Here is a 24,077-nt window from a genome sequence, read left to right on the forward strand (position 1 = left end):
TTTTAATATTGAACATTATAGGTGGGTTATAAATGCTGGTATTACAATACTAATAGAGTAAAATAGATCATTTAACTGGTCACACATTTATGATTCATGAGCAGTGACTATTTTATTTCAGATTTGTCATTTGTTCAAACTCTCACCCACATATTTCATGTTAGTAAAGATGTTTTAATAGAACGACAACTCAACTGTCAAGACTATTAAACAATCCAATAAAGAATTATCTTTACTTCCCTGGTCTCTCCTGACTTTTTATTTTATTTACTTTAAAACTTTGTATTATTATTTATTTAAGGTTTTAAATAAGAAGAAACTGAGTGTGAGGGTCGACACCCCATGGAGAAATGTACTTGGTTTTAATAATGATATTAAACCAGAGTGGAGACACTGTACAAACCACCGTTAACCAAAAAAGCTGCCGACCTCCAGTGGAGGATTTTACACTGTATTCTCTCTGTGAACTCTTTTATTTCCATTTTAAACCCTGATGTTACACATGACTGTCTTTTCTGTTCACAGAGACAAACTGTTGTTCATGCTTTTATTCACTACTCCAGCTTACAGTCTTTCTTTGTGTTTTTACGGAGCTTCTTAAGGTCTTTTAATGTTGATTTTCAGTGTTTTATTCTTGGTTTTAAATATGTCAGGAGAGACCGGTTCAGGTGCCAACTGATCAATTTTATCTTTGGTCAGGCAAAAATGGCAATATACCTGAGCCGAAAAAACAAAATTGCTCAAAATGCAGACTGTGTGTCTAAAGTAATCTTCTCCAGACTTATTAAATCAAGAGTACTGACGGATTTTAATTTCTATAACAGCATGAATAACCTGCACATGTTTCAGTCAGTGTGTTGTTGTAAAAATGTTCTATGCACAGTCATTGAAGGAGAACTAAGCTTTGCACCAGAGCTAAGCTAATGATGATTATTAGTATTATCAGTTAACCTAATTTATTTGAATTATTTGAATTATTATATTTATTTATTTATATAGTTATTGAGTCACGCTGATTGTTGTTTTTTACGTGACTTGTGCAAATAAAGGGTCTCTCTCTCTCTCTCTCTCTCTCTCTCTCTCTCTCTCTCTCCCTTCCTTCCTTCTCGGAGCATCGTGGAATAACAACAAATTTTCTCATCTTATAAATAAACTATGAATTACTCCAACTATTTATAATGTAACAAAAAACACACCAACACAGCGAAATAAAATACATTCCCATAAACAAAAAAACAAACACAAAATATCCTGATTGTTGGATAAATAGTTTAATATGTGATTTGTAATGACAAAGTTCCACAGTCATAATGTCACAATCATAACAAACAGACTGTAGGATTACAATTAAAACCAGGTATTAAAATAATAGGTACAGCATTTTAAAAGGATATATGTGTTTCTAAAATCTAACCAAAAAGTAAACTAATTATTTTTACTCTTACCATCTGATGATCAAATTTGTGAGGTTTAAATTTATTCAGTCTTAAATACAGGAAAGATGATCAGTGGTGCTGAATTTTTACCTCCTTCATTTAAACCAGGACTGAAGTATGGATAGAGTTCCTCAGTGAAAGTCTGACCAGTGAAAGAGTAGATATGAGCTCTGGACTTCACATCATAAAAGGAGACCAGACCCTCCTCATAGTCCACAAACACCCCCACAACCTCCACCTCTCTCAGTCTGAGGCGGACAGAGGGACCTTCACAAGCCTTATACTGATTCTCATTCCTCAGGATCACAGTCCAGAATCCATTCTGAGGAGTCGGTGTAATCTTCCTCTTCCTGTTAATGTTCTCTCTCACGACTCCTAATGACCAGTCAGTTTTCCCTCTGACCTGCACCTCATAAAAAAATCTCCCTGAGGAGAAACTTTGCTTTCCCAGAACACAGATACACCGATTAAACCTCTGTGGTGTATCAGGGAGATTCTGTCTTTTGTCTCCATCTGTCACTTGTTTTCCATCAGCAGACAGGATGAGTTCAGGATGAGCTGTATCAGGATCCAGAGTCACATCCACTGAGAGAAACACAGTGTGTGATATGAGTAAACATGTAAAAAATATTACATCATCATCCAGTGGATCATATTCATTATTGATTTATAAAAGGATTTGTAGAAGATTTTTAAAATTTTATTTCATTGAAATTTCAAAAATACGGTTTATAATAGGAGTCTGTTAAAGATACGAAATATAAAAAGGTTCCTTCTGAAATATTAGTGATTAATTTGTGTTTGTAATTTTTGTTTTTCAGGAAATACACAGAAAGAGTCACAAAACATGAGAGAAAAACATTTGAGGTAAAAATGTTGAGTGTCTCTAGTGATAAATATCTGGTAGGTTTTACATTTAGAAATAAAACATGGGACTCTCAAGTGATTGAGAGAAACTGTGTGTTTTTATAGTCTTTTTAAACTGTATGATTATAAATCTCTCAGCCTTCTTTGTCCAGCAAAACAACATTCCCCTCTGATAGACAAAGAGTTTTATACTCATCACTTTTCCACATACACGGTGTAACAAATCATTCAGAATCATTCATTATTTCCACACAATGTTTTACTAACATCTAGAATCTTTCATTTCTAAAAGTGAAGCTGAATTCAATCCAATCATAAAGCTGAACAGTGAAGGGGAAAGAACAGGGATTTACTCCAAGTTGTGGAATTTGTACTCAAACCGATCTTAATGTCAGGACACAAAACAGTTATTTTGAAAATCTGAATTATAAAATATGAATCTCTAACATCTAAAAAATATAAATTAAATGTTAAATCTAAATTTTAACTCCTGCACACGGATTCACATAACTTCTCATTACATAAGAACATTTTGATATGGAAAGTAAAATTAAAAGTATCTAGTGTAACGTTTACTTCCAGTTAGCTGTCATCAACAATAATGTCTCTGCACTAGAGCTTCTACTAGTTACTTTAGAAAAAATAATTTCTCCTGTGTTTATGTGACATACTATTTATGGTTTTACAAATCATCACGTTTAATAAATAGATTTGGTGTGAATGAATTTGCTTCCAGACATTTTTTACATTAAAATAAATTAATTGAAATAAAATTAGCTTTGTAAGATTTGCAGTGTCTCTACATAATTCCCATCATTTTATCTAGCATTCAGTCAATCTACTGATTCAGTCCATCCATTCATGTCTAATCTATCTGTTGTCCACAAGCATTTATGATTGTTTCATTAAAAATATTATACAGAGCATAAGTCCAAATGAAGGCAGTCTGTAACTGATTAAAACATATAAACATTATTTATTTATTTATTTGTTATTTGGTGTTATTTCTTTGGGGCAGTGGTAGTTAAAGTGGTTAAGTCTCTGTGTTGATGAGCAGAGGATTGGGGTTAAAGCTGCCCCTGCTGGGCCCCTGAGCAAAAGGCCCTCTGCTCCAGAGGTGCTGCTTCTTCTTATAGTGAGATTTGAACATTTTACTATGTATATGATGAAGACAGAGGAGAATCTACACCCCTGGTTTCTGCCCCTGGGACACCAGTGGATTTTCCTAGAGTGTGTACTTCTGAACTTACTGTAGCTTGTTCAAATACATAATGCCTTGTTTCTGTGTTTTGTGAGAATAAAATGATCCATATGAATTCAGTGAAATGTTGAAGAGCTTGACATGTATTGTGTTACCCGATAGGATACTGAATAATCACATTTTAAATGTTTCCTCTCAAGTTTGTTAGTTATTTGTTTGTTTACTTGTTTGTTTTGTAGAGTTTTACACTAAAAGGTAGACGTTTGGGTAAATGATGAAGATTGAAGAAATCATAACTCACACCACCATAAGCAGATATACTCATTTACACACACACACACACACACACACACACACACACTTCCAAACTCTCTCTCTCTCTCTCTCTCTCTCTCTCCCTCTCTGTCATTAGTGAGAACATATGGAGGTTTTCCTGATTCTGATGAGAAATATAAAATATTTTCCTTTTGCATCTTTACTTTAGTGATATATTTGTGTTTGTGATTTTTATCACTCAGGAAAGACAGAAAGAGACACAGAACATAAGAGAAACACATTTAAGGAAAAATCTTGATACAGACGGACAAAATAGTTCAGTAATTGTCTCTATACAGTAAACTGTGTCTGTAGTTTAGGTCTGAAAAACACAGGCCTGAATTTCTACAAATTCTGGTACAAAAAAATCATTTATCAAAGACACTTGTTTAGGGTGTCAGTTAGTGTTAGTGTAAAAAATATATTTTTGTAGAATACATTCATGACTTTTATGTTCAAGTTTATCTGTAAATGACAGAAACACCGCATGGTGTAAAAACTCTTTTCTAACTGCATGACTTTAAAACTCTCACATTTTGGACAGCATAAAGATTACATTTACCACTGATAGTCAAAGAAATCCATCTTTTATCATGCAGTTAAAAAGGTATAAAGTTAATCTCTGTACAAACATACATCTGTTCCTGCATTATTTTATTAGTGAAATGTAAGAAGATGATCAGTGTTTCTAAAGTAGAAAAGGGTTTAAGGGCTTTAGTGCATGACAGTAATAAGGAGCTATAGTGAGGAGGATAATGAGACACTTTAATACTCCTTTTATCTGGAGAGATCTACAGATGAAAATAAGTCTGATGATGCAGTGGTGTAATGCTGATATGCACATTTTAATATGAGAGGAAATCAAAAAGCTCACTGTACCTGCATACTGCTGAATCCTCTTCAGTTCTGTGGAAACTAATTACAACAAAACATCACTGTCATTAGATTTCAGATCAGTTCTTGGTATTTAATATTTAGATTTTGCAAAACATCTACTTTTGTCTATTATTAGATTTTTTTTTATCAAATCTAAAGTACAAAATAATTTCTCACCTGTTTTCTTTAACTTGTCATTGACTGATTTAGTGAGTTTCTCATTCAGAGTCTGCTGAAGCTGAGACAGAGCTGTCGTCACAGTGTCCACACTCACATCAGTGTTAATGCTGATCTCAGTCCAGTTCTTGGTGTGTGGAGGGCTGCACATGGAGGAGTAAATCTACAGTAGAGCAGGAGAGAGGAGAAATCCCTCAGCATGGTTAGTGTTGTTCTGTGATGTTCTGCATTGTCAGTGAACAGAGAGAGGAACACTGACCTGTAGGAGGTGGAGATGCTTCTCAGTGTGTGAGAGCTGCTCCAGCTCAGTGTCTCTCCTCTTTAGCACACTGATTTCCTGCTCCAGCTCTTTAATGAGTCCTTCAGCCTGCCTCTCTGCTGCTTTCTGCTTCTCCTCCATCATCTCCAGCAGCTCAGCCTGACTTCTCTCAATGGAGCGAATCAGAGCAGTGAAGACTTTAACATTGTCTGCTTTCACTTTCTCTGTGCTTCTCTAAAGGAGGAACACATTTTCACTTCCATCAGATAACACTGATAGTGAACTTTGTTCATTTCTACAAATAGGAATTAAACTACTGAATCTGTCAGATATTAACTCATGTCATGTTTGTACACACTTTGCTTTGCTCTACTGAGTGTTTGATCTCTTTTATCTTCTTCAGTTGGTCCTGAACTCTCTCATGTTTCTGGCATATGTTGGCCACCAGGTTCTCCACAGGGTTTATTAGTTTGTGTTTCTTAAGTTTTGGAACATGATAATGTGGCTCTAAATGAATTTTACATAAACTCAGTCCACAATCCAGACAGGATTTTAGGGCCTTCAGCTTCTCTCCACTGCAGGCATCACAAAGAACCTCAGGTTTGTCAGAACCACTTTTCATCTTGAATCGATCTGCAACCTCTCTCAGTGTTGTATTAATCTTTAGTTCAGGTCTCTTGGTGAATTTCTTGTTACATAATGGACAGCGACAGTGATGATTCATGTCCCAGCACAGTGTAAGGCAGCTCTTACAGAGGTTGTGTCCACATGGAGTGGTGACTGGATCAGTGAGCACATCCACACAGATCGGACACAGCAGCAGATCTTTAGACAGGAAACTCCTGGAGTCATGAGAAACTAGAAAATGTTACACATTGTTGATAAATGGTGTAAATAGATTAAACTGCATCTGTAGTTTAGGTGTGAAAATCACAGACCAGAATGTCTACAAGTTTTCCTAAACTGTGTAAAGGCACTTGTTGGGTTGTCAGTTACTGTTAGTGTAAAAATGTTATTTTTGTAGAATAGATTTATGAATATTTCAGTGAAAAATGGTTGCCATCTGACATCACTGATTGAAGATCAGCTCTGTTTGAATGATGAGAGGATGCAGAGTTTATTTAAACAGCATTGTCCTGCTAGTTGTGTGTGGGTGGTTGGGTGGGTGCTGGTGTGGTTAGTTGTGTGAGAGAGTGAGCTGTTTTTGGGAGGCGCTTTAAATCTCTCCCAGAAGTTTGTATTTACTGTTTAGTGATTGTACTTTGATTGAGTTTGTTTGATATTTTGTTATTCTTTCTGTTGTTGGAATTGACATCTCTGTAACAGGAAGTTTTTCTTTTGGTTGTAAGTTAATATTTGTTACAGTTTTTCATTCCTTATTTGTTCAATTCTATTGTTAATTTGGAGAGGGGTTAGTAGGGAAGGGGTGCCATTTCTTTTTTGATCTTGTTAGTAATGGAGTTAGTGTATTCTGTTGTAATCTTTGTTTTTTTATTTTCTTTTGTAGCTTATTTAGTTTCTCCCTAAATGAGTTAGATGGGTTCTGCTTATTGTTTTGTCCTGATCCCCCTCTTGAAGTCTTCAAACCCTCCTGCACTTCATGTTTGGGAATAAATGAGCTTTGTTCATTTTGACTTGGTTATATAGTGACATTCTTTTTTGTGACAGGATTGGGGTTGAGTTGTTGATCCTCAAAGTTGACACACACCACCTTTTATTCTGTTACTCATCCCTCCATCCCCAGACTCCTTTTGTTCCCTGGGAATGTAACGAAGTGTCACTGCCGAGCTCCAACAATAACACATTTTTACTCAACAAAGTGACACATTTTTCAGCCTGTAGTTTCATGTTAATGTTCATTTACAGATTCCTAGATTAATCTTTTATAAGTCTTATATTTTTGGACATCAATGTGTATTTAAAATGTTGTGTTCTACATTGTTTGGTGTTACATTATACATTTTGAAGTTATTTAGTGTTGCAACATTTTGTTAAATGAAGTTTGTAATAATCATTATCAATATTCAAGATGAATATTACATATAACACATTATTGTGATGTAATATTTTACTATGAAAGCTGTCTGACCTTCTGTGCACGTGACTAGAAGTTATTTGTGACTAGAAATTGTTATTACCAGGGAGAATTTGTGTACAATATTAGAGGGTCAGAAGGAGCTGGAGATGTGATGGTGAGACTCAGGCTCATAAACAACTTAGGCAGACCTTGGTAAGATCCTGATCAGTAGATGATTCGAGCGTTGTGCATCTAGCCAATGATTGCTGATGTTTTCCTTTCTTCTGTTTTCTGCCTATAAATCATTCCTATATAACCTCAGTGTAATAAATGTTCTAGGCCCTTCCTCTCTCATGATACACGAGGAGCGCTGGGGCCTGCTGTGCAGCAGCACAAATACATTGTGAACCTTTTTACTCTTGCTCGTTCTGAACAGTGTGCTATTTTTATTTTCTCAAAAACTTCCACAACAATAATCAGTCACAGATTTTGCTAAATATATTATTTGGTAACTATTTTACATCTTTCTTTAACAGTTTCTATGTATTTGTTATTATTTGTATATTTTCTGTTTAGTTTCTACAGACATTTAGCTCAGTTACAAAGAGACAGTTTTCAGGGAGTTTTTCATGATGCTTATTTTCAAGGTTTTGTTTTTTTAATCATTTAAATTTGAATCAATGTGAATCACCCTGATTACCAACTCACCATAATTATATTCCCCGCTTCATATCTACAAGTACTGCATTATCAGAACTGTCAGTCATCACATTATCTGTGTATGTTACACACACTACAGCTGCTGCATATTGTTATTAGCACTACCATGCACTTCTCCCACTTTATGTACATAACTGACCAGTCATATATTCTGTATTGTATTTAATACTCATACTGTCTATATTGTATCACATTGTCTGCATTTTCTTGTACAGTCTGTATTGTCCTGTCTTGTGTAGTATAATGTTATGTCTGTACTTTTGAGTGTCACAAACAGCTGGAACAGTTCCCTGTGTGTGTCAACACCCTTGGCCAATAAACCTGATTCTGATTCTGATTCATTTTTCTGCCTTTCAGTGTCAGTGAAATAAATTAAAATCCACATATTAAAATAGCAAACAAAACATTTCAATTTTATATATCTATGCAAATAAATACAAACTATAAAGAAATAAATAAAACAATAATAAATAATATAATAATAATGAGGTCTTATTTATTTCTTATATTTCATTAAATATTCTTTATTGAATTACATCTTGAATTTATAACTAATAAAGTAATATAAATCCTCCATAGTTACAGGATCAGTGTAAATAAATGTCTTTCTAAGATGTCTGTGTATTATAACACAACTCTTATTCTTGTTACATAAGGCAGTTAAGACAATTAAGCCATTCACTGAGATCATTTTTATAACAATATAGATTATAATAGTGACAGTATTTCATTAAAACATACAGAAAACTAATCATGCATAAACTGTATAACTTACATAATTCTGGTTCTTCCATGTTTCCCCTTTTTCTGCCTCCTGTTTGTGATGAAGATTCAGCCATTTACTTCCTCCTGTGTTTTTAACCTTTACAGTAAATCACATCATTCAGTCCACACATGTAACAGTATGAGGTTTTACTGATTAGTCTGTTTAACTCACTTATGTCTGTCTGCAGAGTTAAACCTAATGAATGACACTAAAACATTTAGTCTGTGATTTAAAACACATGTAAACATTCTCATCATCATGAGATTGTAATAAACACAGAATTTCACTGATCTTTCTCTCAGCTTTCAGCTCAATAACTGTATCATTCACAGTTTCTCACATCCAGATAAGTTTGTAAGTGTAAGTTTGTGTTCGAGTTTCACCCAGAGCTTACCACAGTCTGTATTGTCCTGTCCTGTGTAGTATAATGTTATGTTAAACTTCCTTGTGTGTGTCAACACCCTTGGCCAATAAACCTGATACTGATTCTGATTCTGATTCGTTTTTCTGCCTTTCAGTGTCAGTGAAATAAATTAATATACAAATATTAAAATAGCAAACAAAACATTTCACTTTTATATATCTATGCAAATAAATACAAATTATAAAGTGTAGCTGACCCCATCCTAATGACGACCAAAACTTTACTGATGGTCTTAATGAAGTTTTATTGAGCTTTGATAACTCCAACAGATCACAGTAAGAGCTTACGTATGCTTACGTATTACGTAGGGGGGGGTGTTAACAAAAATATAAAACTTTAGAGCTGAGAACCGTAGTGCTGTGATGCTTTTCACAACCGTGATCCGTGACTGCAATGGATGCTGCCGCTTTTCAAATAAGAGTCCCGCATTTATATCAAAATTGAACATCCAAAAATTCAAAATATGCCAAAATGTTATTTAAACAAATGAAATTTATAATAAAGGAAATATTCAAATATGTCTGATACACTCCCACCAAATTATAAATGTCTCTTAAACATGAATAATTTCCATTTATGTTTCTTTAACCTTTGTGTGTTTGAAGATATATAAAGTCCACATGTAAATCAGTTCATTCTGATTCTAATAGCAAAACCAACTTTTGAGCTGGCCTTTCTACCATTGATATCTTATTTATCCGTTCTCCTTTCTTGGACAATTTCCTGTCACCAAGTATTAATTCAATCCAATCTGTGAATATGTGGCCAACTTTACTTAAGACGCCGAGGTTCTTTTTTCCTTCTCGATAGGTGAGTAACATTGGTTTTGCACAGAACTAATATATGCCTTTGTCCTTTACATGATTATGCTTGTGTGTCATTTTTGCTTGTTTGTTTATCTGCAATCGTATTGTTCTTCCCTTCAGCTATGATAAAGACACATTTCTTTCCATTAGTTGTCTGGGTTACGTATGTATGCGTGGGCGGAGCTATTGATACAGGGGTGGGACCCATTTGGGTTAGGGGCGTGTTTGTTTTGGTGATTTCAAATGTCACCGTTGGCTTTCAAAAATCGGGAGACCCTTGGCCTGTTTCAGAAAGCAGGTTAAGTGAAACTCTGAGTATGTTAACCCTGAAAAAGGGAAACTCTGGCTTTTCCGTTTCAGAAAGGGAGGTATGTTAAAGCCGAGAAAGCAGGTTAAGTCAAGTCCGTTTCTGAAAAAGAGGTAACTTATACTCAGAGTCAGTTACCATAGTATCTTACTCCGTGAACCTAACCTGGGGCCTATTGCACAAAACTAGGATAAGGGATTAAGCCCGGGATATCTTGGTGATCCTGGCTCAATTTATCCGTGAACCGGTTGCACTAAAGCTGGATTAGGAGGCAGTAGGATGTTATGGTATAAATTACCATGGAGATTTATTCTGTGGAGCTAGCCTGCTCCAGACCAGGCTAAGTTCTAGGATCTATTTAATAATCTCATCCCTTATGTCAGTCAGCAGTCACCACAAACGGAAACCAATAGTTATTCCACTGCCCACTATACATTATCACATATAACTAAACCCACTGTCATTATTTAAACATTTTTGATCATTAATTTCAATCATTTTGGATAAATGATGATTTTTAGATGATGTTGCTATCATTAGATAATTTACAGTTTCCCATAGACTATAAGGCTATATATAAAATGCTAGAATATTAGGGCCACAGAGGAAAAAAAAAGAATATTCACAGACTTTGAGAATGAAGTCTTTTAATAATATTGTAACCCGTCGTTTTAGAGGAGTACGGTTGTTAAAATGACAGCTGTGGGGCATTTCGTGGAATTGTTCTTCAGTTTAGTTTCACAAACAAGGACATACTTAATCTTTTGGCACATCAGCATCACATTGTCATAAGTATCAGGGCTGTAAAAAGAATATGCATCTTTTCTGCAGAAAGAACCAGCCTCATAAATTTAAGACTTTTTCCTTCTTCCTCAGTGTGGCCCTAATACTCTGTTATATAAAATACACATTCCATATAAATATAAAAACACAAAGTGTAACATTATGTTCCTTTATTGAATAAGTATAAAAAAAGCAGGTAAACCATCACCTCCTTTTGAAACTGAAGTCACATAGTGACTCTACAACTGTGGTCCCAACCACATTGGTTGATTGTTTATATTTTAGATTGTTTTGATTTAATAATGTTAATTTAATTGTATTTAAACATGCCATCAAAATAAAATACAGTTGCACCAAAAAATGAATATAAAGTGATAAAACATTTTAACTCATTAGAACGCTAAATCAATGAGAACCCTGAGCTTGTTTCTTTGCAACGAGACGGTTCCATCTGGGGGTAATAACTGGAGACAATGACACCCAAAGTGTGTTGCTTATGTCCAGTTTATTCCGTTGTTTTGTTTTGGTTGCTGTCAGTGCAGAAAACCCCGCTTCACACAGATAGGATGTCGGAAATGGCAATAGGGATTTAAGTGATTTAAGTTCCTTTCCCAAGGAAACTTTCTAACGACATCAGTTTCATACTCATTTTTGCTAATTTGTGGGTTAAATTTGAGCAAACACAATATACACGTACAGTACACTAAGCACTGTTAAACATGAGAAAGTACCGGTGAACAGAGAGAAGAGCGATACACACCTTCTCTCCACCAAAGCTACAACGCCACTGCCGCTTGCAGCCGCTCAGCTCCAGAAGTCACCTAAAACACTGATATCACGATATTTTGCGCATGCGCGGTATTGGTGCGGCTTTAAGTGACGTCTCTCAGCTCCCGGTTAACATCTCGTCTATGGAAAGTCGCAGAAACCGAGAGAAATTCGCCACAGTAAATAAAATGGAAATAATTTCATGTTTCTTGGGCGGCCCGGTACCATTCGATCCATAGACTGGTACCGGTCCACGGCCCGGGGGTTGGGGACCACTGCTCTACAAGATGGAAAGCACAGAATCAAAGCATATTATACAACAAAGGGATAAATACACATTCAGAGGTCTGTATATAACACACCCCGCATGTCTGCACACTGAAATAAATGCAGGACAAATCCATACACATCAACTGAACAGACAAATGAATGGATGCAGTAGCCTCCCTGCAAGCTTTTATTACACACAGTATACAGCACAACCATCATAAGAGGCCAAATAAATAAAAAAAAAAAATGGGGGCCCTCTCCTTCCTCAGGCAGGCCACATTGTGGAGGACAGCACAAGCCACAGTAATGTCACATGTTTGCTGGCACTGATTGGTGTAGCAGCAGCAGCGTGTAGCAGCAGCAGCGGATTTGGAGCTCTCACATCTTCCAAGCTTCGAGCTCGTAGCCATCCTTGAATTTTTTGGTTTTGTGTTATGCCATACGGAACCGGGGGCCACTGAACCTGCATTAACGACGACAGTGGGGGCTCGCCGATAGCCTTAGCCACCGGGTAGGCACGTATGGTTGTGTTGCGGTTAGATTGTAGCATCTATGGTCATAATACGTGATGTTTGAATTGTTTGCGCGTCGCATTTGTTTGCTTGGCTGAGTATTTTTATTCAATTCCGATTTATCTTGAGTTTATCCTTACCTTTTAATATCTTTATTTATTTGTTTTCCCAGTGCCCGCTGCTAGCTGGTTAGCATCACTAGCCTGTTAGCCCGGTTCCGCTAATACACATTACACTCTGATTCCCAACCTTTTACAAAGGTTGAACACATCGGCAATACATCTTAAACCTAGAATAATTGCTCGATATACGTTTTGATATCGCTACATCCTATTTATTTATTTGTTTTCCCTCCGTCCGCTTCTATCCGGCTAGCATAACTAACCTGTTAGCCCGGCTACCTCTAGTAGACCTTTTTCACACCAATTATCTCTGTTGTACTTGCTCTATAACATCATCACTTGGTGGAACTGGAGCTGGAGGCCGTGGAGAAGCAGATCTGCGACCTACAGGTGAAGCAGGCCGAGCTGCGGGAGTGGAAAGCCGCGCTGGAAGGTCGGTCGGTCGCTCACCTGTCTCAGGTAAACTCTCGCCATGTAATTACCTCCACCTCTTCTCCGTGTGTTTCTCTGTCCAGGCCCAACGCACCCAGGAAGCAGCAGAGGACGCGCGCCGGGCCCCGGTTGAGGACCTCTCCCCCTCCACCACCGCCGGTCTTCAAGATCCACACCCAGAACCGCTTCGCCCCCCTTCGCGAGACAGACCGCAACACTTTGATCATCGGAGACTCCATCGTCCGCCACGTCCGTGCTACTGTGGCGAAAGGTAAGGCTCGGACTCACTGCTTACCTGGTGCTCGTGTTCTTGTTGTCGCTGCACAGGTACCTAGGGTCGTGAGCAGAAACACCGGAGCTGTGGTTCTTCATGCCGGCTTGAACGACACCAGCCTGAGGCAGTCAGAGATCCTGAAGAGGGACTTCAACACCCTGGTGGGGACGATTCGCACCACAGAGCCCACGGTGAGGATCATCGTGTCCGGACCACTTCCAACGTACCAGCGAGGAATTGAAAGGTTCAGTAGACTTTTCGCTTTAAATGAATGGCTTCAGACATGGTGTCATGTCACAAGTATTTATATTGTATTTTCACCACATAACTATTCATTTTTGATATCTTTGGCCTGCGTTACTGAAATGTAGCTAATATACAGTTTGATTTAGCAGTTTTGCCAAGTTTTCTTATGGGTTTGGGAAAAGTTAAACGTGAGCTTAGCTAGTTAATACTGGCTAACAAGCACACCGTCGGTACAGCATATGAAGTTGGTCTGTAGTTCATGACACTTATCATAAATTTGACAATGCAAAAGCTGTTTAACATAAGGTCTGAAAATAAGACTGACATCTTACCTTATTGAACAGGAGTTTTCTTGTGCAGAACACTCTCTTTCCATGCGAGCGAAAAAAAAAATAATGGCGGTCAAAAGATTCTTTCGAAGCGAACTGGCACTACGTCATGAGGTCATGTGACTTGTCAATCCTCTGCTGTAGAAATGTCCTCTGAGTGAACGGAATCAGTGCAAGTTTTACCAGGAGTGGTGCTGGTTACTTTTAAGCAAACTAAAAAAAAACAGGTTCAAATGGAAAATCCAAAAATTTGGATCAATTCAGTGTAGAAACAAACTTTAAAAGAATGACAAAGCTGTTTCACTTTTTTAAGTGTACTCTAACCTGCTGTGACACGCTGCTCTGACCAAAAAGATATTACACCTGAAGTCATTTATACTGACGTACGTGTCCCTCAGTGACACTTGTTTTCAGATTGTGTAGAAAACATTCCACACTATTATTACCTAACTGGGTTAGTATTGAAAACACAAGTTCAGCTATCAGAGTTGGTCTTACCTTGAACGCAGGTGTCCTTCCAAGTCCCTCGGTCCTCTTCAAGTTCTTCTACCTAATCTATTGTTTGTATCTTTAGATGAAGGAGTCAGACTTAGACCTTCTTGTCTTTTCACGATCCTCACAATGGGAGGCCTTGTTTTTATTAAAAGCAGTGTAATACAGATAAATGTGTGTAATATATGTAAAGTAAAATTACAAATAAAATCTGATTCAAATAAGCAAACAATTCTAGTGTAAGTAGAAGAAATTAAAATAACAAACCAAGAAACAGTCTCCAAGTGTCAAAAAAACAACAAAAACAAAAGTTATTGGTCACACACACGTACATACAGGGTACGACATGCAGTGACATGCTTTCTGCAACTGTCCGGTATATAAGCATAAAAAAGGAATAGAATTTAGGATAAAAAAAATAAACCAAAACCAAAAGGAGATAGATAAATAAAAAAGTATCAATTTTATAAAAAACAATATAAAATATGAAAATATAAGTGAAAAATAATGTATATACATAAATATACATATAAATACAGTATAATTAGTTCTTCAGGTTTTTTGCCGCTGCTGATTGTGTGTTTTTATGCCGACTGTGTGTTTTTTATACTGCTGACACAAAACCTTGTGATTTCACATCAAGCTTTCAATGTTATTCTCTACCTTGGCATTTAAAACATGCTACTGAACATTACATAATTTCTTGAGCATACAAACGATTACGTAAATTTGTATAAAAGGTAAAGAAAACTTACTGTTCTATAAAATGAAAAAGAAAACTTAGAACAATTCAATAATCTTCTTTCAGCAAGATGATGGGTCTTTATCCAACTGTCTAGGTACAGTGTCTGTTCCTCCTGTTGTTGAATCAGCTTCCTTCTGGATCTCTTCTTCACAGTTTTAATCAGATACATTCAGTTTCTTTATTTCATACAACAGTGTCCCCATTTCCTTTAGTTTATTTTCCATAGCTTCCTTCTTCCTTGCTTTCTGTCTTTTATTTGGTTTTTCTCGTTTTGCTGCATTAATTTCACTTTGTTTCATTTTGTATTGGATGAGATTGTCACATGAGGATAACCAGGTGCACTTTGTATGGCAGTTTTTTAGTAGTAGTAGCCTTTATTGTCACTGGTCACAGGTACCAGCGAAATTAGCCATCAGCCTGTCCATACATACAATACATACAATATGACCAAGTGTCCATAGTTACCAATATATTACAGGTATAAACAATATAAATAATAACAGGTCTTGCGTAATTTGCAGGGCCCTACACAACTTGAGTAGTGAGCGTATAGGGCCGATCGGCTCTGCGTCCAGGGTGTATCCTGCCTTAATGCCCGATGACACCTGAGATGGCACAGGCTTCCCATGACCCGAGAAGTTTGGATAAGCGGTAGAGAATGAATGAATGATTCGGCTGGGTAAAAGAATTTAAATGATAACATTTTGTTACACTTAATGTTCAAGAATACTGCAAACATTAATAGAGAACACTGAAATTTATCCAAGACATTTTTCACACTCACTTCATCTATCCACTGTATTTTTGTCCATCTGCCACCCAGCAGAAGGTTTTGAGGCATTCTCTAAAGTTAAGGACTGCCAGTCTGCATCTACATCTAGACTATCAGACTTTGTTCTGCCTGCACACACACAGACACATCCACCAATGTTTATACTGTTAGTTTTGGATTAGTGGTTTAGTATAATTTGGTTCATGTGATGTCAGACTCGGAGGATATGAGGCTAATGGGTGTTTAACGATTGGTGATGGATTACCCTGTGACTTTTCTCCCCAGAAATATTTTAAGAAGACACCCTGTACTCTGATTTTAGTCTGCTGGAAAGAAGACTGCTGGGAAGCTACTTGGATTTCTGGGAAGAGCTTTCATCTCAGTTCATTTACACTCGGTAAGGCTTTCTTTAAAAAAATGAATAATTTCATAAATTTTGTATAAAAGTGTGTATATACTGAAAAAAGTGTACATTCTGTATAGTACTTTACCAGACTCAAAGTTTGCTCAATGTAATTTAGGAATAATGTGAAGAAAAAAATGTCAAAAATAACAAATACATATAAAACATAGAATACAATAAAGCAAACATTAATATATATCAAAGCGTATTGCAGACATGCCTAGTGAAACTGTTTAAATCCCCAACATTCTACCATCTAACAAGACAGTTTCACATTGTACCCTGTATTCTTATTTTAGCCTCTTCTTAGGAAGGAAGACTGATGTGAGATTAGAACGAAAGAAAGCTGAGTCTCAGCTCATTTCAGCTCATTTCCACTTGATCTTTCTTTTAATAAACTAAAACATATTTTCAATAACTATTCTAATTACATTTGCTTATTTTATATATTATCTAAGGAGTGTATATTCTAAATGAATAATTCATGACTGTTCTTTACCAGGTTCCAATTTTTTAAAAGTGAAATCTTTTAAATGATGCAAAAATGTATAAAATTTGAGCATCTTTTTAAAATAGTTAATAGGTTTGGGGAATTACTCAATGTTCTATTGGCTATTGTTACTAAAGGAAATTAAGCTATATTAGTTATCGTGACACAAAATAATCAGAAACTGTTTTATTTGGACCAACTTTAAGGGTTTTTTATGACTGAGGAACGACACACTTTAAATGTGTTCAATTGAGGAAAAGCTGCACAAAATACCAACCATCGACTAATCTGAATCTTTAATGTTTGAAGCCTCTTTGATGGCTGTTCATATTTATATATGGTTATTTATATATGGTTATCTATTTATATATGGTTATTTATTCATTTTTATTTTTTTTTCTCTTTTTTTTGTATTTTAGTTTCTACCTAAAATTCTATCTAAAATAAAGTGTCAAATCCATTATTGCTTTTGTATAATGTTTCACTACAGAATGAAATGTCACCGTCTGGTTCTCATGACACTAAACGCTGTCAAAGACGGTGTTACGTCCCCAGCAAGTCTAGGGTTGGGGGAACGAGTAAGACCAAAACTCAATATCGAAAACAAGTTCTTTTATTTTCCAAATATAGGAGGATTTCAAGGCTTCAAGAGGGGGCAAGGCCAAAATAAGAAACATAAACCCTCTAACTGTTAGAAAGAAACTAACTAAACTACCTAAGAAAACAAAACAAAATTTACAATACTAAACTAACTTCCTAACTAGCTCAAACAAGAGAAAACAACATGTGAAAGAAAATGGCACCCACCTCTCTACAAATCCCTTCCCAAAGAATTAACAACAACTTAATAGGCCAAGAAATAACAAAAGTATGTACAAAACAGTTAACTTACAACAAAATAAATCAATGCTTTTAGGGTTGAGGAAAAAAGAAGCCTCACAACACAGCCTCCACACACACACACACACACACACACACAGACACTCACACACAAACTCATAAATGCCCCATTACATGAAAATAAAAGAAATGATACAGTACTTAATATAACCCTAGCTGGGTTACACTAATGTTTCAGCAGAACAAAGTGATTACAGTATATATAGGGTTTTAGCAGCAAAAAGTGATTCTAATTAAAAAGATACCAAGGGAAATGGAGTCTTAAATTAAAGAACATTAAATATATGCATTAGAAATATTAATACATAAATAATTAAAGACAAATATATAGATTTAGAAATAAATAAAACATTTTCATTTGAACAACATTTAAGCATCTGATGTACATGTGAACTAAGGGACACACACACACACACACACACACACACACACACACTCACATACACGTCATTTGCCCTCAAGTTTCTCAGTGCCCTCAGTTTTCCTCTCCAACCAGCAAGACAGGACTAGAAAGCACACACAGGATGTAGGTGTCAGGATCCTCAGAGGGCTAGAAAACGAAATACATAAATACAGAATTTAGACTACAAACACAGCCACAAAGCAAAATAAGTAATGTTTGTGTTTCATTTGTTGTGGGATGGAAAGGGTTAATGAGGGAAAAGGAAACATCTGTGTCAAGTTTGAGGCTCTTCATGGGTAAATATGCATCCAGTATAAAACATAAATAAACAGCATTTACACCCTTCTAAAAGACTGGTTATTATGGGTATTTTTTTCTACCCAAAGACTGGGTTGAGGTTATTTTATTTTAATTTTTATTATTTTGCATGGCCAATTTTTGAGTAGCACAATTAGCATGTTTTTTAACCAAGTATTCTATTGAGAGTGTAGGCATCTTAGGCACCTGCTAAGTTATCATGAAGTTAAACTCACCGTAAGAACATGGAAAAATTTGTTGGGCACTGTAGAGCCAGATGGGAAGAGCAGTGGCAGGGCGGTAAACACAGCGATGGCATGTTCAACTACAAAAATAAAAATAAATAAAAATAAAAAACACAAGAGAGGATATCTATATCGATATGCACTGAGGAATTAGGGTAACACTTTATAATAAAGTATACAGGAATAAAGTACTTCAAATCATTACCAAACTATTAGTTTATAGTTAAAATATTAATATACATATATTAATATATAAATAGTGAGTTCACGGTCACTGCATGAGCAATTATTAGTTATTATTACTAGTGAGTTAGCAATTATTGTTTAATTAGCTCATACTAAAAGGAATTAATAGGAGTAAATAGATTAAATCTGTTCAACTCACATTTATTTGTATAGAGCTTTTCACAATACATATTGTTTCACAGCAGCTTTACAGAGAATGTATGTCAACATTACAGTTTAGTGATCTGTTATCAGATAGCTGTGCCCAAAATGTATCAGTCCGCACCACTGTCTCTATGGAACCGGGCAGGAACCAAGCGCGTCTCCATTCTTAGTCGAGCCTGACACTTATCAGCCAATCAAAAAAGAGGCTACACAATAGCCAATCAGAAAATAGCACGATCTGGGTAAGATTTAACGCAACAACCAATAAAAACAATTGCGGTTGGCGGGGGGTTGGAGATGTCACGCTTGCCTGTCTTCAAAACTTGGCATGAATACGAAGAGGACTCAATTAAGTCCTGTTCGGACGGGACTAGTTTTACAGAGGGTCGTTAGAGAAATTTCAGTTTCACAGACGTACTTTGTGATTTTAGTCCTGTCCGAATCTGCCATGTCTGTCTTTTTCTCACACGACCTGTGTAAAAATTCCAGAGCAAATTGCCTACTGTTTTTCAGCAAAATCGGCGCTCCTCTGAGAAATCTAACCCCGTCTGAATGCGAGTGTCTGTGATAGCCGAAAATGTTTTTTCCAAAACGCGTTTTCTTGTCTGTTTTGGTCAACGTGAACTACCGTATTAACCCTAGCGCACCGGTATTCAGGTTTCTGCTTTCTGCACACCAATAATGGATGTAAATGTGTTTGCTACCATTTTACTATGATCGGTCATATGACCATACGCAATCCACGCATCCTGGACATGTGGTCTTGTGCAACGCCCACATGTAAAACACAGACACTCCTACCTCCGTAATAAACACAGAGATGTTAGTCCCGTCCGAATCAATTAATGAAATGACAGATGTCGGCTGAAAAAAATTCTAACTCAAACGTCGTTTGGAAAACTACAGTAGTCCCGTCCAAATAGTGCTATACATGAACTAATTTGATTCAAGACTGGCATCATTACATCATGCATAAAATTTTGGTGTCCACTTTTGCCTTTTTAAATAATACCATAACTTTTGTCTTACTGTGTAGTCATATAATATATAATATAAAACTCTTCCTGTTTTAAATTCTCACTGAGGGCTAAAACCCCCTAAAGATAAAATCCTAGAACTGCACCTGGTGTTTGGTAAGGATCACTGACCACAATTTAACCACATACCAAGTATTTGTTCAATTTCCATTTATTAATTTGTGTGTTTGTGTGTGTGTGTGTGTGTGTGTGTGTGTGTGTGTGTGTGTGTGTGCAAGATTGAGAGAGAGAGAGAGAGAGAGATTATGACTGGTGGTGTTTACTGTAAGTGTTTGTTGCCTTTTTGGACTCCTTTATCATTTGTAATGTTGCTCCCATATAAAACAGTTCAGCACAAGACCAGACATTTTTAGGGTCATGATTGAGGACAATGTCCCGTCCAGAGACAAGCTGTTTCGTGTTGAGGTTCTGTTCAAACCGACTATCAAAAATACCCTCTCTAATGAGTATGTGTGTTTTTTTTTTTTTTTTAAATTGGTTGTTGCGTTAAATCTTACCCAGTGTCACAACCTGGATGGAAGGAGACAGACCCGTACGCAGGATAGCTTCAAATGAAGGGGGTTTAATAAATAAAGAAGACATAGACAAAAATGACGATAAATGAAACAATACAACTGACGACATTTAACAGGGACTAGACATGACGAGGGGTACACGCAACTAATGATCCGCGCTGCATTCAGCAACGCGGCTAACTTAAATACAGTTAAGACAATGACAACATTAGGAACAGCGGAGACACCCGGCGGACAGCGGGGCCAAGGACAGCGGAGACACCCGGCGCAGGTGGCAAGGCATACAGGCGATCACAAACTACAAGACAGCTTCACCTGCTTGTGATAGCGACGCCTCCCTCCCAGATGCGTTGAACGATTTCTACGCTCGGTTCGAGGTACAGAACAACGTAACGCAGAGGAAGTCCATCCCTCCCCCCGACGACCAGGTACTCTGTCTATCCACGGCCGACGTGAGGAGATCTCTATGCAGAGTTAACCCACGGAAGGCTGCTGGACCAGACAACATTCCTGGCAGGGTGCTCAGAGAATGTGCAGAACAGCTAGCGGATGTCTTTACGGACATCTTCAACATTTCCCTGAGCAGCGCCGTTGTTCCTACGTGCCTCAAAACTACCACCATCGTTCCTGTCCCAAAGAAGTCTACAGTGTCCTGCCTCAATGACTATCGTCCCGTTGCACTCACACCCATAGTTATGAAGTGCTTCGAGAAGCTCGTCATGAGGCACATCAAGACGCAGCTACCACCCTCACTGGACCCCCTACAGTTCGCGTATCGTCCAAACCGCTCCACAGACGATGCCATTGCCACAGCTCTCCACTTAGCCCTCACCCACCTGGACAATAAAGACACTTATGTACGAATGCTGTTCATAGACTTTAGTTCAGCATTCAATACAATCATCCCTCAGCACCTGATTGGGAAGCTGAGCCTGCTGGGACTAAACACCTCCCTCTGCAACTGGATCCTGGACTTCCTGACTGGGAGACCTCAGTCAGTCCGGATCGGGAACAGCATCTCCAGCACCACCACACTGAACACTGGAGCTCCTCAAGGCTGCGTGCTCAGTCCGCTGCTGTTCACTCTGCTGACTCACGACTGTGCAGCAACGCACAGATCGAATCATATTATCAAGTTCGCCGATGACACGACCGTGGTGGGTCTCATCAACAAGAACGACGAGTCAGCATACAGGGAGGAGGTGCAACAACTAACTGCCTGGTGTAGAGCCAACAACCTTTCTCTGAATGTGGATAAAACTAAAGAGATGGTTGTGGACTTCAGGAGAGCACGGAGTGACTACTCTCCGCTGAACATCGACGGATCATCTGTGGAGATCGTCAAGAGCACCAAATTTCTTGGTGTTCATCTAGCGGAGAACCTCACCTGGTCACTCCACACCAGCGCCATCACCAGGAAAGCCCAGCAGCGTCTCTACTTCCTACGAAGGCTGAGGAAGGCACATCTCCCTCCCCCCATCCTGACCATGTTCTACAGAGGGACCATTGAGAGCATCCTGAGCAGCTGCATCACTGTCTGGTTCGGGAACTGCACCATCTCAGAACGCAAGACCCTGCAGCGGATTGTGAGGACAGCGGAGAAGATCATTGGGGTCTCTCTTCCCTCTATCACAGACACTTACACCACACGCTGCATCCGCAAAGCCAACAGCATTGTGGATGACCCCTCACACCCCTCACACACACTCTTCACCCTCCTGCCATCTGGAAAAAGGTACCGAAGCATTCGGGCCCTCACGACCAGACTGTGTAACAGTTTCTTCCCACAAGCCATCAGACTTCTCAACAACTGAAATGTACTGTACTGAGCACAACATACACACACATCATCTGTATGGACTGCATAGACCCTCACAAAACACACACACTGACACAACATACTGTTTACATGCTGCTTACAATCCAGCAAACTGTTTACATGCTGTTTTGCACACCTTGTCTGCTGTTTTTTGCACAAACTGTCCCAACATTTCAGCCGTTTTTGCACATACTGTACAATATCTCAGCCATTTCGCACATACTATATTAACACATACAGTATTAACACTGGTCGGTCGGCGCTGTTTCTGTGACTGTTTCTGTGACTGTTTACTATTTATTGTCTTTTGTGTACTGCATTTTTTGTACTTTTTGTATTGTCTTGTAACTTGTGTCTGCACTGTCATTGTCCTGCACTGTCTTGTCCTGCACTGTCTGGTCCTGCACTGTCTTTAGTCCTGCACTGTCTTTTGTCCTGCACTGTCTTGTCTGTCTTGTTTGTCTTGTCCTGCACTGTTTGCACCAGGTTGCACAGTTGCACTTTATGTGGCTAAGACTACTTACAAGTCTTTAGCCCTGTCTTTGTTTCTATGTAGCACCTTGATCCTGGAGAAACGTTGTCTCATTTCACTATGTACTGCAACAGCTATATATGGTTGAAATGACAATAAAAGCTTCTTGACTTGAACAGGTGAAGAAACAGGGAGGAGCAGACGAAGGCGGGGCAGACACGTGACAACAACAAAAGCACATGGCCAAAAGTCCGGGCTGAATCATGACACCCAGATAGTGCTATTTTCTGATTGGCTATTGTGTAGCCTCTTTTCTGATTGGATAATAAGTGTCAGCTCGACTAAGAACTCTGGGGAGACGTGCTTGGTTCCTGCCCGATTCCATAGAGACAGCAGTGCAGACTGATACGTTTCGGGCACTGCGGCTTATTAAATATATTATAAACAGTCAAAAAGTTTTTCTGCGTGAGAAATATGATGTGTGGCGGGAGAGCGTGAGAAAAGACCCAAATGCGTGAATGTCACACTCAATGTGTGATACTATATATATATATATACTGTATATATAAACACACTTGAACTGCACATTATTATTAATTTTTGTCCAGTGTAATGTTATAGTGATACAAGATACCACACTAAATACAGTATACAAAAGCAGAAGAATAAACATTGCTCATGTTTATCAGTTTAGCAAGTAGACTATGGTTATGGGTACTGATGTTCGCTCCATGGTCTGAGGTTACTTGCGTAAGGAGAAAACTTGGACAGCTGTAGTTCAACACGTACAGATGTCAAATTTATATGAGGAAAAAATTCCACCAATTTCACTATATGGTCAATTTGAAATCTTAAAAGTGTATACAAGGAATTTAAACTGCTTACAGTTGGATACTGTAGAATAATTTTGTTAATCTAGTCACTCAAGTCCAGTCCCTGAAGGATCAACTGACGACGTCTAAGGTAGAGATGTGTAATTACATAAAAATCATCTGGCATGACAAGATTATGTTCAGCCATAAGTTCCACACAGAGGTGAAATACATCTTCATCACAAGGGTAGTCCTTAAATAAACAGTCTTCTCTGTAAATGACCAGTTTTGTTTGATCAACTGGATGGAAGTTCCAAGCACTTACTGTTTCAACAAGAACCTCCTTCATAATAGAAACAAATAAGGAAAATTCCTATT

General features: G+C 37.7%; 1 protein-coding gene across 1 annotated transcript; it reads right to left on the bottom strand.

The window, feature by feature from the left end:
- Nucleotides 1–1,401: 1,401 nt before the first annotated feature.
- On the bottom strand, nucleotides 1,402–12,402 carry LOC132858736 (E3 ubiquitin-protein ligase TRIM39-like). The gene is made up of 6 exons (XM_060889198.1): nucleotides 12,306–12,402; nucleotides 5,488–5,989; nucleotides 5,144–5,363; nucleotides 4,898–5,035; nucleotides 4,699–4,720; nucleotides 1,402–2,021 (listed from the first exon to the last, which is right to left on the bottom strand). The coding sequence occupies exons 1-6, from the start codon at nucleotides 12,400–12,402 to the stop codon at nucleotides 1,477–1,479; spliced, it is 1,524 nt and encodes a 507-aa protein (XP_060745181.1). The 3' UTR covers nucleotides 1,402–1,476.
- Between the last annotated feature and the right edge of the window lie 11,675 nt (nucleotides 12,403–24,077).

The sequence above is a fragment of the Tachysurus vachellii genome, chromosome 16, assembly GCF_030014155.1.
Source record: "Tachysurus vachellii isolate PV-2020 chromosome 16, HZAU_Pvac_v1, whole genome shotgun sequence".
NCBI lineage: Eukaryota > Metazoa > Chordata > Actinopteri > Siluriformes > Bagridae > Tachysurus > Tachysurus vachellii.

What these genes read in the sequence shown, in the direction of transcription:
- LOC132858736 (XM_060889198.1), bottom strand. Translation starts at nt 12,402, where the DNA reads ATGGCTACGAGCTCGAAGCTTGGAAGATGTGAGAGCTCCAAATCCGCT. An exon ending in TCAGTAGAGCAAAGCAAAGT is followed by an intron (nt 5,364 to 5,487) that starts GTGTACAAACAT and finishes CCTCCTTTAGAG; the next exon opens with AAGCACAGAGAAAGTGAAAG. An exon ending in GAGGATTCAGCAGTATGCAG is followed by an intron (nt 2,022 to 4,698) that starts GTACAGTGAGCT and finishes TGTTTCTCTCAG; the next exon opens with TGGATGTGACTCTGGATCCT.